Source organism: Zingiber officinale, chromosome 1A, assembly GCF_018446385.1.
Source record: "Zingiber officinale cultivar Zhangliang chromosome 1A, Zo_v1.1, whole genome shotgun sequence".
NCBI classification, from domain to species: Eukaryota; Viridiplantae; Streptophyta; class Magnoliopsida; order Zingiberales; family Zingiberaceae; genus Zingiber; species Zingiber officinale.
In genome coordinates, this window is record NC_055987.1 from 125,722,162 (window position 1) to 125,741,656 (window position 19,495).

The window sequence follows — 19,495 nt, forward strand, 5'->3', positions numbered from 1 at the left end:
TTCTTTAAAATTACTTTTTATGTCTATTTTAACCCTAACTTGAACTTGGGTTGATGCACATCAAAAAGGGGAGATTGTTAGACCGTGGTAGTTTTGATGTGATCAACCAAGTTGGTTAGGTCTGTTGTGATCCTAAGTGTGCAGGAGCTTAGGAACACAGAAGTCGAGCGGAAGACGCTAGCGAGAAGGACGGCACGGGAAGGGCCGACGGGCTCGGTGCGTCCGGGGGACGAAGAGTACTCGGTGGGCGTGAAGAGCGTCGAGGGACGTTAAGCCGGGACGGAAGGCCGCTCGAGGAGAAGGCCGAAGTTGGGTTCGCCTATTTCGGTTGGTCGCAATCACCCAAAAGAACGGAGCTTCGAAGCTAAAGAGGAGAAGAAAAGAAGACAAAAGAGGCTGAAATTACTGTATTCTCAAGGCGCCTTAACACATCAAGGCGCCTTGAATGATTGTTTAAGGCGCCTTGAGCATTTGATAAAGTTTTATCCGCAGATCGAGTTGGAGGCGCCTTAAACCTTGTTGGAGGCGCCTTGGACCCTCGAGATAGACTTTCCAGGAGCTATAAAAAGGCCCCTGGAGCTAGGAATTCAACAACAACTCAAGCAATCAATCTGTAAGCAATTCCTAGCAGTAGTTCTGAGCAATTAGAGTGTAAAAGGCTTCTCCGCCTTCAGAGAAGGAGAATTTTCTTAGTGCGCTTTTCACTGCCCTGGATTAACAACCCTCTTGGTTGTAACCAGGTTAAATTTCTGTTTTGTTTTTACTTTCTGTCTTCATTATTTTACTACTGTATTTATTCTAAGTTGATATCCGAGGAGGGTAGTTTTAGTTTTTGTTTTCAGCAATTCACCCCCCTCTTGCCGGCCTCCGCTGCACCAACAGAGAGCTTACGTGAAAAAGGGGCACCGGGAAAGCGGAGGTTGTCGGAGGAGAGGCGCAGAGGATCGCCGGAGATAGGATCGCACAGGAGCACGAAGAGACAGTCACCGGAGAACTCGCACGCGAAGTGTGCGAAGGAAGCAGCGCAGCAGGCTTATAAGGCCCGGGCTCGGCCGACCAGAGTCGTCCAATCTAGGTCACAGAAACTCAGGCCAAGATCTCACTGTTGAATTCAAATCGCCAAATGTCACATCACGCCTGTCACGTCAGGCGTGGATAACTGTGGGCGTGACACGTGGCGCACCATCACAGGTCGGCAATTAAGGAAGACGTGGGAACATGTTCAACCTTAATGAGTGGGAATTTGCATGATTCCCAAGAAATTTGGGTGACGTCAGCCTAGCCCGCGCTCGTCCAAGACAACCCGAGTAAAAAGTTCTACAAGTGCAAACCTTTGTCCATCTGATCGGATCGAGGGAGAGTGCATATGATCGAGCGACAAGCTTCAAAAAGTCGATCGGCGAGGATCAGGCCTATCCTGATCGAAGTCCATACAGTGACGAAGGCCGATCGGGAGGGAATCTGCTCACACAATGTTCCAGTCAGTCGGACTACATCCTCTTTCGACTAGACTTGAAGGGGATGGTTGTGATGCGGTGATGATGAGGGGCCCCACCCCGCTGCCACAGTGGAGGTCAAAGGAGGTCAAAGTCAAGACGGTCAATGGATGGACGGTCTTGGCCAGTCGGGCGAGGCATATTCCGACCGTGGGTTAAGCACCGACCCACCGTCTCCGACACGGAGTAATCAAACCGACACTCAAGGGAAGCGCAGAAGCCGAGCCGAGCAGCTCCTCCGCTCAGCCTAGCAGCAGACTCGACATCAGCCGAGCACACGGACAGTGAACTACCCACCGAGCGGCTATCCCGCTCGGCCAAGCAATAGAGCATGTGGACAGTGGGCTTCCGGCCGAGCGGCCATCCTGCTCGGCCCAGCAATAGACGACACTTGGACAGGAGACTTTCAGCCGAGTGGCTATTCCGCTCGGTGTGACAGCAGACAGCGCGGGGATAGCATAATTTCGGCCGGGCGACCATTCCACTCGGGCAAGCAATAGACACAGCAGGATATCTTTGGACATCCTTTTGGGAGCTAGTACCGCTGACATGCGGCATGGTCAGATAAAATATTGTACGACAGAAACTTCCACTATCACTTCAGAGATATGCTCGACCCATTAAAGTACTGTGTCAGAGATACTTTACTGACACATCTTTTCAGGAAAAGTTTTGAGATACGTGCTCGCCTTGGGAAGCGTGCACACTCGCTTTCGGAACTCTATATAAAGGGGGTCCAAGCATCGACGGAGGTATGCTTTTCTTGTGATTTTACTGTTGCGCTACAGTTCTTGCTTTTTCTTACTTCGTCGGAGACTGACTTGAGCGTCGGAGGGTCATCGCGGGGACCCCTTCCCTGGCTCGGCACTAACACTGCTTGTGTTGCAGGTGGGAGCGAAGTCCATCAAAGATCAGCAGGAGCACCACGTCTCTAATATTCATCTTTTCGACTTTCGAACGGATCACTAATATTTAAATAGGGTTAAAAATCACCTAACAAGATAAATTATGCAAGTTAGATGAACCAAAGGAGGTAGCAAATTGGATGATCTTATTGAATAGTTGATGGAGGAAAAGTAGGCAAGTCGAGTTGACTAGACGAGCATAGCAAGCTAATCTAGCTAGTAGTCCAAACACACATTCGAATTCGAAGAACAAGACAAACACTGCATGAAGAAAAAGTTCGATAGATTACAAAGACATATAAACTAACCATTTAACTAGTAATTAAAACAAACCAAATAGTCATGGTGGGTCTAACAAATCAAACGAGGCGAATTTATTAAATTAACATGTGAGACGGAGGCTAATTAATTTATCAACTAATCAGTGGAGGTTAATTTTAAATAATTTTAATGTATTTTTGTATGCAAATTATTAATATTTATTAGATTCTATAATTACTAGAATTTTAAATATACTGAATTGATATATAATTGGCTTGATAAAATATTGTTTAGGTCAATTTGTGGTTATGAGATTGATGCTTAAGAATAGTTTATTAAATGTGAGGGTGGATGTCAATTTGTAGTTATGAGATGGATGTTGAGTCTCTTGGATTATAATTGGACGATGAAGTGAAGTTTAAGATTTAGAATTGAAGATAGTTAACATCGAGTATGAGAACAATCATATTCATTAATAATTATTATTAAGGATATAATTAATTAGGAATTAATTGCTAATTGAGTTTGTGGGGCCATTAGAGGCAACAACTGATAAATCACATGCCTTGGCACAGTACAAGAATTAATGAACCACCAGCCACAGCAACAGCAGCTATATTCATATTAATTATATCATATTTATTATGTACACTTAATTTAACCATTGGCTGGAAAGTAGGGCTGGAGCATTCATTAAGGATTAATCAGTAATAATTTTTTTTTTTAATGAAGACCGCACTGAATGGCTCTTTTTGGCCACGAGCGGAACCGAGTCAGATTGATCATGGTTGAGCGAAATCATTTGTGGTTGTCAGTTACTTCTCTCGTGGCTATGACAGTAAATGAGACGAAATAGAGAGAGTCTAAAAGAAATGTGAAATATACTATATGTGAATCGCGCTCCGAAAGAAGGATCTAATCTTTTTATATGAATTTTTTTTTTTTTTGTTTTGGACAATAACTAATCACTTCTAATAGAAAGTACGTATTATCATAATCTAATCAGATTAGGAAAACTATTTTATGTTCTTTTAAATAGTAAAAGTAAAAAAACAAAAGGGAAATAAATAAAGAAAAAAAATAAACAACTCATTTCTGATGTTTGTTCATTGTAATATTCATAATTCTAGTAAAAATTGATTTATTAAAAGTCCAATTAAATTTTACGATATCTAAACTTATTTGATAAGATATTTAAATGAAATTAAATCGAATTTGAAATAAATTAAAGTGAAATTATTGGATAAGATAAGTAAGCCATTAAAATTAAAATGATGTTCAATTATAACTGAATTTATTTTTTAATAATAGATAAATATGAGTAAATTTGTCCGGATAAATTCGAAACAAGCTTCAAGTTCAAAAATCAATCTCTAAAATATCCGTTCCATTTGAAATTCAAATTATAATTTTTTTAGAAGAATATTATAAAGTACGAAAGAAAAATGTATTTTATAATTAAATGTTTTTTAATATATAATCACGATTTTGAGGATAAGGAAAGTACGGGGAGATTTATTTATTTTTTTAAAAAAAAATTTCATATATATTATAATTTTAAAATATAGGGGAAAAATAAAGAAGAATTAATTAATTAGTTTAATTAATCTTTTGAGTGTTTTTGTCTCTCCTCAAAAGTGATTCTTTTCATCTCTCAGACGCTTCGTCTCCTCCTTGCAATTTCTCCCATGGCATCCACCGACGGCGTCGCGCCGTCCTCGACCCGCCGCGACCTCCGCCGCCTCCTCTTCAGTCCCTCACCCTCCTCCAGGGACCACGCGGCCGGCGCCGACAGTAACCCCCTGGCCGGCGCCCCTCCGCTCCCGCCCCCGTCGCCGCCGAAAATGAGAAAAGGGCTCGCGGCGGCGGCCTTCCGCGGGTTCGGATGCGCGTCGGCAGCGGCGTCCCAGGCCTTCTCTCCGGCAGCCGCGGCCGTGAGGTCTTCGGCGGATTGGCAGGGGAAGCGGGCGCGGCGGCGGCGGGGGAAGAAGAAGAAGGAGAGGAAGAGCCAGGTCGGAGGCGACGTTTGGTGCGCCCCTGGGATACCGTTCGCCGCAGAGGCGTCGGTCGATTGCGTGGTGGCTCACCAGCCGATGGTCGGAAGAGGAAGGTCCGAGGCCACCACCGAGCGGATTCATAGAGAGGTATTCGATCTTGGATCCTTCTTCCCTCTGATTCTTGGATTAGAAAGGTCTTGTCTTAATGCCTGCGATTCGTGCTCTTCTCTCGCAAATTGCCGGATCGACTGAACTCTATCCCTTCTTGAAGAGTACGAAATTTTGGATCCAGAAGCGCGGATACGGATTTATGGATACTCATAACGATCATTTTCCTCTTTTTCTAACCTCGAGTTATTTTTGGATGCCAAATTTTCTTCCTTCTTCTCGATTTGTCATTCAAAGCTCCGATCTTTCCTTTGTCGGAGCAAAAAAAGTGAGAAGATCTTGCATATGTTTGTTTCAGCTAAACCTCTTACATGATTGTTGATCTCAGAGAGCTTACGTTCCCCGAAGGGTCAGCCACCAAGAACAAATTTCTTCCTTCATGGATTCTCCCCCAAACATGGACACATCATTCTTTGCGCCTGATCTTCTACGTTCGGGGCACCTGCGCCACTTCCGAGGACACCACCGCACTCCAGGTGGACTTGAGGAGGTGATTCTATCTTTTCTAGTTATTTCTTCATGATCGAATTGCTTAGAGTTGGTGATGATAATCTAAAACCAGTTATTCATTCAACAATTATGCTTCCAACCGTATGTTTAGCATGACGATCATTCCTCTTCTTGCTCATGCTTGAATTTAGTACTTCTTTTGTTTTTTGGAATTCATCACTGCTAATTTGGCATTCTTGACTTTACTTGGTTAATGAACATTTTCAAAGATGACCATTGGATAATCTAAATCAATTAGAGTTGAAGCTACGAAGAACTGAAGAAGACTAGAGAAAAAGTTATTTAACTTAGTTGAAATAGACATATCTTTTATATTGAACTCCCTCACATAGTTGATACTCATCATTTGTTTATTGTTTGTAACTCTCATTGATTAGTCTATTTTGTTATCCTCGTAATCTTATTGAGTCAATTACCAATTAATTTGTGGTTATCCATGACTATTGCCTTTTCATTTGTTTTGTAGTTTGCTGTCCTTTGAGGTTTTCTGGATTTGTCATGTTTTTGGCTTCCAGTATAGCGAAGTTTTTTTTTTCACCTAAGACGACATTAGTTTGCGTGTCGACAATTTGCATTTTAAGTTTCACAATGGTCTCTTCTAACTTTGCTCTCTTGTTCAACTTGCTTCTGTGACTTCTCAAGTTTCTGGTGGCCAGTTTATTGAACTGTTAATGATTTTTTTTTGTTTTTTTTTGGACAAGTTGCACCTTTTCAATCACCTATTTAGGCTATTCTATAGATCAGTAGTTTATATTACTGACGATTATCTTCCTACTTGTCCATGTCAGTTGTCCAGTATCCTTGTTCATCGTGGTCACCTTCATCAAACTATATTTATTTCAACAATTTTGAGTCAACTAGGTGAATCTTATTCCTTCATTGAGTTATCAGATTTCCGAGAACATGCAGATTTGGAAGCTTTCTTTTTATGTCTGTTAAAAGGTTTTCTCATAAGAGGCTGTAGCATGTTTCATCAAAGCGAAAATCTCCATAGCCTAGCACAATAAAATCTCTTGCAATTTTCAGATAGCAACTGTTTCTAAAATGTACACATAGTATCATTTTCTTGGTGACCATGATCTACGACATCCATGGCATCTCTTCTGACTGAGGATAAGAAAAGAGAGAATTTTTGGTGTTAAATGTTTGTGACTCATGTCGCAAGCGAACATCAAAGGTGAATCGTTATCGAGGCACTTGATGGTCTTTCCAGGCTATGTTTACTAGAGGGAAATGAAATGTATTAATAAAGAGATTTAAAATCGAATGGAATACCGAGAGGGAGGATTCATTCTATTCCTATTCTATATAGTTGCATTAATGAGTAATGAATGAAATAGTGGGAGAACTGATTCTATTCCTATGTGATTGATCTGCCTGATTCGTGTTGACAACTTGTGTGGCTTCCTCATTTGCTTTGCTTGACTTGCTCTTGTTCAAGTTGCTGCCCGACTCTCGCCTAGGCAGCCTGACCCTACCCGCCTGGCCTATCGTACATGGGTTAAATAGTCCGCTAATCCTAAATCATAGGCGCTCTCTGACCTGTCACTCATCCAGCAAAATTGATCATTCATCTCTCTTGACGACCCTATCAAATAGTTTGATCAGCCTGCTCGATCCTTCAAACTTAGATTTGGGCATCTTCTTGCCAGGACTAAAGTGAGTTCTTAACCATTAAGGAAATGCAGGCTTTACTTTCTGAAGATATTGTACTTTATGAGATATTGCATGAAATAGAAGTTTTGTTTGTAAATTGACATAAATGGTTAGCCAATCAATTTTAACAACGATTATGATGGCTTAGTTGGCTATACATATATTTCGTCAGTGGTCGCATTTAGAGAAATTTTCCTCAAAACTGCAGATCATGATGTTCCAGACCAGGGTTTTACTAGGTGGAGGGATGGAAATACACGACAGATTCCGTGACTGGCGATTGGATGTCGATAACATGTCATACGAGGTGCTTTTAATGCTATCTCAAGACTGATTCCCCTTGGTTTAACACTAGTAATGGTATCATCTTTCCTCTTCTTCAACAGGAACTTCTTGAGCTCGGCGACAAGATTGGTCATGTGAGCACCGGACTGAGAGAGGAAGAGATCCTCCGCAGTCTTAGGAAAGGCAAGGATTCAATTTTTTCATCTTTGGCAAGGCGTTACTCGAACGAAGTGGAATCGAAGTGCAGCATTTGTCAAGTAGGTCTCTCTGAGGTGAAAATTTTTATTCTTTGTCCAGCAGTTGCTGATTTTCCATGCCCTATATTTATTTATTTGTGACACACACAGGAAGAATATGAAGTGAGTGGTGAGACAGGAAGACTGGAGTGCGGCCACAGCTACCACATGTATTGTATAAAGCAATGGCTTCTACTAAAAAATGCTTGCCCTGTTTGTAAAGCTCCAGTTCTTAAAACCTAAAAGGCACAATCCTTTCTGTTCTTCCCTGTATAGTTGTCAGCTAAAGGATAAACCAGTGATTTTTTTCCCCCTTGTTGTTTGATTACATTTGCTAGAAGAATGGTGACATGCATTGACTCTGTTCTCTTCTAGCATTTAGATGCATTAATGACAATGAGTAATGGAGGATGGAAATTACTATTGGAATTCTAATTTTGGATGGGGAAATTATATATGAAAGCTTCTTCAGAAGAATAGTTTAATTTTGTTTTTTTAAAAAAAACTTGTTGACTATTTTTTATTTATCTATAAAAACACTAGGATATGGTAGACAAAATAAAGATAGCTAGAGAATGGAAATTTTAGCAAGAATGCGAAGTAAATGGCATTAGGAAATCTATATGATTTTGCCTATGATATCATTATCATGCTGCTTCCAGTCAATAAGCAGGGCCTTTGCAAACTATTTCAACTGCAAGCATTTGAAAAGTGCAGGTAATGAAGGATGTTAAAGGAGGTCTATGACTTTGCCAATCTGTGGTCAACTGCAAGCATTTAAGGGTGCAGTCAACGAGGCATGTTGAAGGAGGTCTATGACTTTGCCAATTTTTGTGGGGTTTATCATGCTATTCTAACTTTCATAACCATACCAATCTGCACCGAACCATACATGAAGAACAGCAAAGCAAAGCAGTTTAGTAGGGCTTTCCTGATAACATACGAATAATAAGTAACTATGTAACCAGGAGACTAAAGTAGATTTCCTAGTAAACTCTCAAATTGTTATCTGGAATAAGTGTTTGAGCAAATAGTTTGTGACCATGTAAAAAAGATTGCAAGCAAACAACAAAATCAAAACACAACAAACATCAGATACTGTAACTAATAAAAGAAATCACATTGTTCTAGGCAAGCAACAAAAGAGCTTATGGTAAATGTAATTTTCCTTTTTTTCTTTTGCAATAATGAGATAAACAATAAAAGTATCCAAGCAAACATGAAGCTTGATTAGTCGAACATTTAGGGTTTAGGGAAACATACAATGCACCATGAAAGGGAAACATCATTGAAGAAGCAAGAGCAGAAAGCTATATGAGAAAATGATCCACTCAATGGAAGACACAAAATTTCATCCATCAAATTCTTGTGATGGCTTTAACCCTATTTTTTCACTTTACTATTTTTGTTTGTCACTTTCCTGTTCAGGAACTGATTGTTTTTCTCCTTACTACTAGTTTGACATCCTTTTTTTTTCCTTCGATTCTGGTATGTTTCTGACACAACTACGCGGTGTTTTATTTGTTTTTCTTGTCCATCGTGATGGCAAAAAGAATGATGCAAAATGTCCTTTCTGCTAATAGGATGAGCCAAAGCCATAATTTTGGCTAATTACTGGGTCGGAGATCCTCATGGCCAGTCAAGTTACCTCAACTTTGAGATATATAGGTAAACTTGTCACCGGCGGTATGCACCATCTGATACAAAGAACTTGTAATCTGGATGGTCTACATGAAGAAGTCGCAGCCAGTCATCAGCAGCTTGCAATAGGGAGATTGTGAGTTGCTTCTCACGTTCTTCAGTCGAAGTCCATAATGAGCTCTTAAACTTGTAGGATGCAAGAGCAAAAGCAGGAATGGAGATTTTCGCAAATAAATCATTAGCCTCGGGATAGATCATTATGGGTTGACGGGCAGCACCAGCACCTAAGTCATTCAGAAATGTTTATTAAATATGCACTACAATTCAAAAGAGCATAGAGATGAATTCTAAATTTGTATCTTTATAACATTAATCTTATAATATATAATTTTTATTCAACTTTAATTAAATCAAATATCCATGTGCAACAAGTAGTTTGGTAACACCAATCAAGGATAACAACAAGACGTCTCTAAAGCACATTTCAATAAAATAATCAAGAGATTGAAGCTAAATGCTTTGCCAGTAGTCATTTATTCTTACTGTTTTTGTAGTAACCATTTAGGGTAGCCTCCCAAGAGTTTTAGTTCTGATGAGGTCTAATGCAACTATAGGAATTCCCATATTTTCAAGTCTTGTTTCATGCCCATCAGCACAAGTGGAACACATCGTTCTGGCCATGAACCGAAACCAAAACCAGCTCGACATGAATAAAATTACAAAATTTGCATGTATTGGCGATTGATTGATACCAACCATGTCTAGCAACTATCAAGTTATACGTGATGGGAGAGAAGTGGATGCGGCTAGCAAAGGTCAGAAATTGGTGACCAGGCAAAGGATACTAGGGGTGAGGAGCTTGAGAGTTGAGAACATTGTTTTCATATTATAACCTGATTCAGACCATATACTTATGTAACCAAGTTCAACTTGATTTACCCAACCTTATCAATAAAAACTCAAAACCCAACAGCCCAATCAAGTCGAGTCATATTTTTGGACAACATTCAAATCAGATTCATGCTGTGTTACTCTAATTTAAGCATCCAGGTCTAATTCCTAACCAACTAATTAAACCACTCAAAGCCAACCATAAAATACTTAGAAAACTATAGCTTGTCGAGTGGCAAGATCTCAAGAATCAAGTCACATTACATTAATGAACGGAAATTAATCTGTTGTACAATTCAAGCAAACAGTTTAACTTGCTAGTTACCTCGTTGTGGGGTTGAAAGTGAATGATAAGTGAGGAAGCATGCATCCACATCCTTTAGTGTTGGTCCAACCGGAATTCGGTATATAGGATACCTGTAAATTCTCCAAATTTTATTCTCATTCCTCTACAGAATATATAAATTTGTTGTTGACTAAATCATATTGAAGTCGTACCAAGCCACGGAAATCCAACTTGCTGGCAACAAATCATAACTTGTGAGTGTGCTAAGCTCAGGGAATCGACTGGAAAGATTTAGCATCTGAAAAAAACAAGATTGAGTGCTAGCACAACTACATCGTACCAGAAATGATTAGATACAACATACCTTTTCAGCTAAAGGTTCACGGACATAAGGAGAATCTCGCTCAAAGTACTCAAATAGTAGGTGGCCTTGAGACTTCTCTGCATCACCTTCATCACTTGAAGATACTTCTTCAAATGAGAAATGCTCACCAAGGCTACTCCCTGTCCCATCACTGCTGGAATCCTGATAAGAGTCACTATCACTCTCCTCTCGCTGTAGATTGCACAGTAGCCTAGTATGAAAAAACACATTAAACGTACATACAAAGGCATTTCAACCTAACAATTTATTTGATTGCATAAATGTGGGACAAATAGGAAAGCAAGCAATGAAAAGTGAAAACACCAGCCCCTTCAAAGGATAGATATCCAAACAACTTTACAATAAATTCATTCCTGGAATGACGTGGCAATTAATAATATATCGTTTTAAGTTCTAGCAGATAAATATATTGACCAGATGTACGCTGTTTACAGACTATCATGGGATACAACTATTACCATAACAAGGAAAAATTGTTTATCACTTTAAGTTGGCAAGTTCACAAGTCTAGTTGGCCAATTAACCGCCGCTCAAAGTTGATGTGGCTCCAGTTGCTGTGAGTAAAAGAAATACAGCTCAGGACTATAATTATTTGCAGGTAGCAGGTGCCATCAACAAGAGAAAGAACCAGTCACCTGAATAATGTGACGCCAACAAGAGATGTGCATGCTCATGCATTGAAAAAAGATGGATATGAAAGAAAGGGATGTTCCAACTATTTGATCACATTCTACCAACATATTTTTTGAAACCACAGACGGGTCACTCATGTTCTTATTTTAAAGTCATTGTCTTAGGATGTCTCTCATTTGCTAACGAAAAAAAAGAAATCATAAATACATAGGATTAACTACAAAATTTCTTTACCATACTTCTATAAATTACAATTTTATAAACTTGGTAACTTCTATGTGACATTGAGTTCTTGAGAAAAAGGCAAATAGGGCTACGGTGCCAAATGATGATAGTATCAGCAATAATTAAGCATCACGATTCGAGTTACATGTATTCTAATTCTGCGTTGATGAAATAAGAATTTTACCGCTGATTTATTTGTGAAAGTTGGAGATTTTGTATGTTCATTGAATGAAGTAAAACTTTTAACCAATTTAAAATAACAATGGAGACATATAAAGTAGTTGCAATTTTAGAAAAAAATTATGAGTAGCACTATAATAGTCTAATTAAAAAAAATACATATTCTGCAATTACACTAGAGTGATTAAGCGGTATGTATAGTAATCTAATGAACATAAGAAGGCAACATAAGGATTTATCTCCTTTCACTGGTACTAAATGAACTTACTGATCAGCTGATACTTTGCCAATTGGTGAGAGTTTGGGTACAATAAGACAAGCTCTAGAAATTAAATAATTCAAGTAGATGCTAAAAATAAATGATCTGCTGAAATACTGTAGCTTTCATCTATCCCTTCGGCGCTTATCTCTGATGCCGATACTTGGATACTAATCTTTCAAGCATACACCTAATGTTCCTATTGATTACATGTAATCTTTTTTTTTAAATAGTTGTTTCAGACTCTTAGATCTACCATTTTAGATGAAATGTATTTAAGGTAGATTTATTATTCAAAAAGAAAGAAAGAAAAGTTCGCTGAAGATTTAAAGGTGAATTTTGATGAATTTTACTCCTTTAATTCCCTTCCATTTAATTTATTTTCTTCTAAAAATAAGAGAAACAATGTAATGCTTTCATATATGTTAAAGCAAGTCAAGATGATTTCGAATAGGTTTTATTCATTTATTCCTATGACATTTAGATTTTTCAACTTTTAAAAGTAGCGTTATATTAATTAGATAGCTGAATTAATAATAAATTACTTATTTTTATAATAATGTATGTCAAGATGAATTAAAATAAATTTTACTACTTGAATCTTCTTTCACTTAACTTGTTTACTTTTTAAAATAAATCTATTAATTGCATTAGACTTTTAGGGAAAGAAACTACAAAATATAACAAATATTACTTGTGCCTCCCATTATGAACTCTCTCAGCTTGAATATATATTGGAGCATATCAACATGTGTCGTTGATGGCACCACTATACGGATCGTAATGGGAGGCACAAGCGACAGAGAAGAGTTTACTTATCTCGATCAATATGAAGTTTTGACAATTTACCAGAACAGTACACGGCTAGTTTTGATAATATCGATCAACATGATCTGGGATTCCAAAACATGTTATTACCACAAGTAGGAGTGCTCCCAAATAGATAAAGATGATAATAATATGTTCAAAACTGATTTTGTGGGTAAATAAATTGAAACAAATAAGCTCAAATGCTTGAGGAATGGAATGAGACTGAAAGAAGTTTCTAAAAATGATTAAGATAAGGATGACCTGGTTATTACTAAAGATGTGAGTGTGATCTTAGAGCTCAATACTAGAATAAGACATATTTAGTTGACCTAAATAGTTGAGATATACAACTTGTATGCATATTGAGGTAATTAAATGTGGTCAGACAAGAAACATAGTAAGGAATTTTTGTTGGCATTCATTCACTTTTTTTCCCCCATTAATTGATTACCTAGCTAGCGGCTTACCCATTTATTGGATACATCATTCTACCATATTAGATGCTATTTTTGCTAAATTAAGAGAAAAAACCTTATGGGAATCATAAGTTTTTTCTCATGCGTGCATGGACATGAGGATTGTGGTTGAAGTGTGAAATGCTGCAGTTAGTCCCACACTGCATACCATTTTTTCTCTTTCCAGTTTCCTAACTATTTTCTTGGCTTGTATCTTTGAATTCTGTTGATATCAATCTATCACACAGTTTACATACCTTGAAGCATCTCAAGCCTGAAAGTCATAAGCATTGAAGGCTTCAAGATTTTAATCCTTTTTGCAATCTCTCAACTTAAATTCTATATGAAGTCAAACACCAGTTTGGCGATGCTTAAACCAAGCAATACAGATAAATTTCTTACTTGTTCTGATGAATGTACATCTTAGGTGTTGAGTACTAACATTCAGCTATGAAGAATTGATGATCTATTAGTGGGGATTATAATTTTTATTTGGGGTCTGTCTAACCTTGTTGATGCAACTCTTTCTGTTTATGATGTAAGTCAGTAGAATTATGACATATTTGGCATTAATTTACTATCCATGAAATAAATTAATATAGCAAAACCTAAAAATGCTAAAGATGGATGAGTTAGGTTACCAGGAAAGATGAAATAAAAAGTAATAGTACGGAAGAACGATTAATGTAGCTTCACTAAAAGGGCAGTCTGGTGCACGACGCTTCCGCCAATGTGGTGTCCCGAAAAAGGGTCGGATCACATTGGGTCAATTATATGCAGTTTTACCTTGCATTTTGTAAGAGACTATTTCCACGACAGCAACTTTATCGTTGCACCAAGGCTCCCCTTCAATAGATGAAAAAAATCACTAAAAACTTAAGATGATATGGACATGTTCAAAGACCATGAGTAGATTTAGATTCAATGTTATTTAGTTGAACCAATTGGAGTTAATGGTGTAAGGGATAGAGCAATACCAAAGAAAAATAATAAAGGGGTAAGATCGATGTGGTTTGATCTCAAATAGTTTAGACTACCATGACTTGATTATGATGATGACTAACACACTATCCATATTGATGATATTAGCCTTCTAATGATTGCATTGTCTCAGTATATTAAATTGAAGTCACAATGTGCACCAAAACATGACACTGACACTAGACCAAGTAGTACAGAAATTAGTTGATTGTAGTATTACATAGGAAATTGATTGTTAGCTAATCTTAAGATGCCAATGTCACCTTATTAAGTGTGATCTAACTTGCTCTTTGCTAAAAAAAAACTGCAACGCACAGATTTTATGATCATCGTTGCAGCAGAATCAATTGCAAAACAGTATATCAGTTCATTGTTCTGGTAGCATATTACAGACCCATTTCTTATCATGCTTCACGCGAGCATGTTACGTGTACTTTAATAACCTTAAAAAAAAAAGAATTTTGAGGATCACTGTAGCAAAAAGTGTGATTTCCGTGCCTACATGGTTGTCAAGATTGCAAAATTAGTGCCTAATTACTATGATATCTATCAATCTTACTGTTGCAGCTTTCCTCTATTTCTATCATTGCTAATGTTAGGAAGCAACGTTAAAGACTTTAACAGTTTGTTTTCCTGTAGCACAAATAACTGGAAACCTCTTCTCAATCTAATTGGAATCTTCCCAACATTTGGCAAACTTTGATTCAATCTAACAAGCACATCCCTCAACAAAATATTATAATTTGCTCAAAAAGAAATCCTCAAGACCTAGTATTATCTATTATTGGTCAGGGATCAATAATCAACTTCCATTGTACGTCATGGCAATCAACAAATATGATCTATTATGATGTTACAGGAATGTAATTATGGTGCAAGGTGTTTTCTTGAGAAATTTTATTTACAGTAAAAATGATTTCAACACCCATAACCATGTGGCAAAATGTTAATTTCACAAAAATGCTGAATTAGGGAAAAAAAAGAAGAAATGAAGCAATACATTGTTTAATTTAATCTAATAAAATCATTCAACATAGATTGTTCAAGACATGGTTTTCCTAATAACCAGTTTATGCCATTTAATCAGCAAGGCTGTGTTTTTTTTTTTCACACCAGCAGTTTAATCAGCCCAATTGAGCAAGGGCCATAGAAGTAGTCCTTATGAGGCCCAATCAGGTCATGAATGCAACAGCTATAACAGTTGATGGATATCACGAATCACTCTTGCCTAAAGAGCAAGAACATTGTTTGTTTCACACATGCCCAAGATCCTCTGAAAAATTGGAAAAGATGAGTGTTCAACCAGTAGTAGCACTGGAAGATCTAAACATTAGTAGAGGGATCCACTAAGACACTAACACTCATAGAGTTACAAAATACATGAAACTGAATATATAAGTGAACCAAATATACTGTTAATGAAGCAATTGTAATGTGTAGAATACTTGATCAGTAATCAAGACATTGAAATAGATATTGTGAATGTAACATCATAATAGAAAATGCAATAGTAGTTATTGAGACCCCTCTCCACCAAATGGAAAAGGGTGATCCTAGAGTGTGAGACATGCCAAGATGAGTACAATTTCCTCTGATTGAGTGAGAAAATATTTTGTTACAAACACATCATAGCTCAGTGAGGCAGAGAACAGAGAAAGGATCAACATCTAGAGACCAGTTAACACTTAGAGTGTGAAAAATTAAAAATAATGAGCTTAGAGACACACCATGGTTTGAATAAATAAAGAAACAAAAGGCCAATCCATTTACCATTTGAATTATTTGTATTGATACTCCCATTATTGGATTGGGTCCCTTTAGAGGTTAAACTATATTGTTAGAGTAACATCTTCTAGCAATTATATCTGAGAATTTAAAATCCTCTTTTATATTAACCTGCAGTGTTGTTGTTTCACCCACAAGATACTTAAGTTTATACATAGAGAAAGTCGAGAATATTACAGAGTGACAAAAAAAAAAGGGCAGCCCGGTGCACGAAGCTCCGTCATGCGGGGTCCCGGGGAAGGATCCATTGTACGCAGTCTTACCCTGCTTTTTGCAAGAGGTTGTTTCCAGGATTCGAACCCAAATATTACAGAGTGATAGTGCCTAATTATTAGAATGATTAACACAAATGGAAACAAACACAGTTGTAAACATTACATCGAGAACTAGGGTCTTGTTTTTTGGAGGATGAACAGAAATCTAGAGGGAAGGGAAGGAAAAGAGATAAGGGACATAAAGTTGAAGCCACGCAGAAGAGAATAATATTCCTTCCTATAGTGTGCTTAAAGGGAAGAAATGTTGGGTGGAAGCAATTTTTTTACATTTAAGGTTGTGTTTCTTACAAGAGAAGTAATAAGAGAGAAAAAAAAATAATGGAAGAAAAGATGAATTCTCCAACCAAGCTGTCCAAATTACACTAAAACTGCCTTCAGTGCACTAATGACCCTAATGCCCATGCTCAACAGAGAATCTCCATCTCTGGTTATCCTTTGTGTGCCTTGTCACCATCTTTGTAGCTTTCTCCTCATGATCTCTTATCTTCGAGCATTTCTTTTATGTTTTTGCTTCTCTTCAGGGGTGCGAACGTGAAGGGAACTCAATTTCTTTTTCTCTTCTCTTCATATACGCTATATCTCTAATACTTTTTATCCCTACAATGAAACACAGCTTAAATCTTATATATAAAGACATTCTGACTACTGTGATTTTTCTTTTCTGATAAACGCTGCCACTAATGGGCAGACTAACAGCCATTTGGCAATTGACAGACATGTCTTAAATCTTATATATAAAGAAATTCGGACTACTGTGATTTCTTTTTCTGATCAACGCTGCCGTTAATGGGCAGACTAACAGCCATTTGGCAATTGACAGACATGTCAACAAATCTTGGCAATATCATTTATACTTTCTGCAATTTTTTCCAGTTTCCCACCCAAAATAATTTTCAAGGAAAGTGGATAAACTTATCCTCCTATCATAAATTTTTACTTGATGTGATACTGTATCTATGTTTCAGTCCATGTTTGAACATCAAATTTTTTCACCAAAAGAAGTGGTTTACCAAAAACTTGAAGAATTAATATATTTGTAATCTTTTCATAAGATTAATTTCCTTTCTCATACTCTTCTCCTTCCAAATAAATAAACAAAAACTAATTTCTCAATTTTCTTCTTTGCTTTTCTTTTATCCTCTTGTATCAGCCAGAAGAAAGAAGCCCTAGAAATGTTCTACAGACAAAATAAATAAATAGGTTTAATTTTGTTAACTATAGCAGCTAAGACACAAGAATAATCCCACTTCTGAATTTTCCACACAAAAATATAAGAGATTAGTACATAGAGGACAGATAATGTTAATGCATGAACGAGAAGCATAGAGGATAGGAAATAGAATCTCGCAAGAAATCGACAGGTCGAAGTAATATGGAGCAAGAATGACAGTACTTTGAGCTGATTCCTTGCTTCTTTGCTTGTCCATACAATTGAATGCCAGACAAGTAGGGGACATAATACTGAACAGCGCTGTCTCCGCTCTCCAAAACCAAAGGGACGCCAGCACCATAAGCACTCCATTCCTGGAACGATTCCCACAGGTGTCTGAGTGTAAAGTAAGGCCTGTAGTCAAAATCGTAGGTTCTCCAATCCCTCGCCTTCATCTACCAATTGCATAAAAAAGAGAATGTCTAGAGAAAAGTGTGATCGATAGAATACCACCACCAAAGAAACTGAAAGACGGGAGAGAAAAAACAAATACTTTTGGGAGATACTGAGCCTGTACGGATGGACTGGTCCACTTCAAGAAGCTATTCAAATTACTAGGGCCACTCGGCAACGATGCCGGAGCAGGCGGCGGGCCCTCCAAATTCTTGCAGGTCTCCGGCTTCCTCCGCTCCTGCACCGTCGACGGAAGAGGAAGCGCGGGGCTCACGAACGCAAAGGTCAAAGCGGAGTCGCTCCGCCACCTAGCCAGATTCTGGTGGTGACCGCGGAATGCCCTGACGGAGCAGAAGAACCGGTCATCCCCGTGGCGGCGCCCGAGCTGGAAGCTCAATGCCAACATCGCAGCAAAGGGCTAATAGCTCGACGGAAACCTCACTCGATCGGCAGCCGATCGAGAGCTCCACGGAGTGCAGCGCTTGCGATCAAAACCCTAACGATTCCGATCGAGAAGAAACAGACGAGAGCGAGAGAGTTGTGGGCAGCTAAATAGTAGCAGCCAGCCACAGCACCAGCGCCAGCCAGCCCTTTCATAAATCGACCATTTTACATATTTGCCATTCTTTAATGCTCCAAAAATATCAAGCACTAAACAAAATGACAGAGCTAATTCGTTATATACGGAAATATTTAAAACAAATTTCAAATATTTTCTGTTTTCGCAAAAATCATTTAATAAAATAAAAATAATTATTAAATCAGTTGAAGCTTTATATTTTTGACTGGATTTGCTCGATTATATTTATTCTCTATTAATATAAAATTAGTAGCACTTATCTTAGAGATTATTCTTCATTAAAAAATATATTAAATATATTGATAAGAATAGAATTCATAGGTAGATAAGGAAGGTATACTTTCTTAAAAAACTTCTCTATTAACGACATCTATATTAGTTTTTTTTATTTAAAATATATAATTTAGGATAAAAAAATATTTTATTAAATTTAAATATCTATTTTTTAATATATGATATATCAATTTATTTATTTCTTCTCTTTTCTTTATAATATTTAGGAAATGAGAATGTAACTCATTCTTTAAATTTAGAGAATTATTATATATAAATACATAATTTAGAAAATCAATATACTATTCAAAATTTAAGATAAAATTTTTAAATAGAATATCTGATATAAATATTCTTATGATGTCACTCATTAGATGTAACTCATTCTTTATAATTTATTTATTTCAAGGATTCATCAAAATTAGTTATCAAAGTTCATATTTTTATTTTTTTAATTAAATAGTAAGTGGATAAGATTTATATAAAATAATATAAAAATAAATTATTTAGCTCTATGTTGTTTGGCACGTGTACTATTGTAATTTTGTAGGCCGAGACATGTGCCCAACTATAATTTTCTATAGTTAAAAGGGTTTATATAAAATAAAATAAAGGGTTTTTTTATTAAAATAAAAATATATATATTAGGGTTTGGACGAGGGCACGTCCTTCTCCGACACCGGACGACAGAAGGTATCTCCAATCTCCCAGCCTCTCGT

At 37.4% G+C, this 19,495-nt stretch overlaps 2 protein-coding genes across 3 annotated transcripts; one reads left to right on the plus strand and one right to left on the minus strand.

Annotated features, from left to right (window-relative positions):
• The first annotated feature begins 4,301 nt into the window (after positions 1–4,301).
• LOC122030991 lies at positions 4,302–7,949 on the plus strand. Of its 2 annotated transcripts, none has more exons than XM_042590041.1 (5): positions 4,302–4,806; positions 5,156–5,317; positions 7,202–7,300; positions 7,380–7,550; positions 7,626–7,949. In XM_042590041.1, the coding sequence occupies exons 1-5, from the start codon at positions 4,351–4,353 to the stop codon at positions 7,755–7,757; spliced, it is 1,020 nt and encodes a 339-aa protein (XP_042445975.1). In that variant the 5' UTR covers positions 4,302–4,350; the 3' UTR covers positions 7,758–7,949. The 2 variants fall into 2 exon arrangements, with proteins under 2 accessions (XP_042445975.1, XP_042445980.1); XM_042590046.1 differs by having other exon boundaries at positions 7,380–7,535.
• Positions 7,950–8,662: 713 nt separating this feature from the next.
• Positions 8,663–18,508, minus strand: LOC122031005. Its single transcript, XM_042590054.1, has 6 exons — positions 18,024–18,508; positions 17,714–17,925; positions 10,697–10,907; positions 10,545–10,630; positions 10,372–10,463; positions 8,663–9,439 (listed from the first exon to the last, which is right to left on the minus strand). The coding sequence occupies exons 1-6, from the start codon at positions 18,327–18,329 to the stop codon at positions 9,192–9,194; spliced, it is 1,155 nt and encodes a 384-aa protein (XP_042445988.1). The 5' UTR covers positions 18,330–18,508; the 3' UTR covers positions 8,663–9,191.
• Positions 18,509–19,495: the final 987 nt, after the last annotated feature.

Bases quoted from the DNA above. Each gene is read 5' to 3' on its own strand.
- LOC122030991 (XM_042590041.1), top strand. From the start codon at position 4,351: ATGGCATCCACCGACGGCGTCGCGCCGTCCTCGACCCGCCGCGACCTC. The intron at 4,807-5,155 runs GTATTCGATCTT...TGTTGATCTCAG, and splicing joins CCGAGCGGATTCATAGAGAG to AGAGCTTACGTTCCCCGAAG. The intron at 7,301-7,379 runs GTGCTTTTAATG...CTTCTTCAACAG, and splicing joins TCGATAACATGTCATACGAG to GAACTTCTTGAGCTCGGCGA.
- LOC122031005 (XM_042590054.1), bottom strand. From the start codon at position 18,329: ATGTTGGCATTGAGCTTCCAGCTCGGGCGCCGCCACGGGGATGACCGG. The intron at 10,908-17,713 runs GTACTGTCATTC...TTTTCATACTAG, and splicing joins AAGCAAGGAATCAGCTCAAA to GCTACTGTGCAATCTACAGC. The intron at 9,440-10,371 runs GTAACTAGCAAG...TGAATGACTTAG, and splicing joins ACTTTCAACCCCACAACGAG to GTGCTGGTGCTGCCCGTCAA.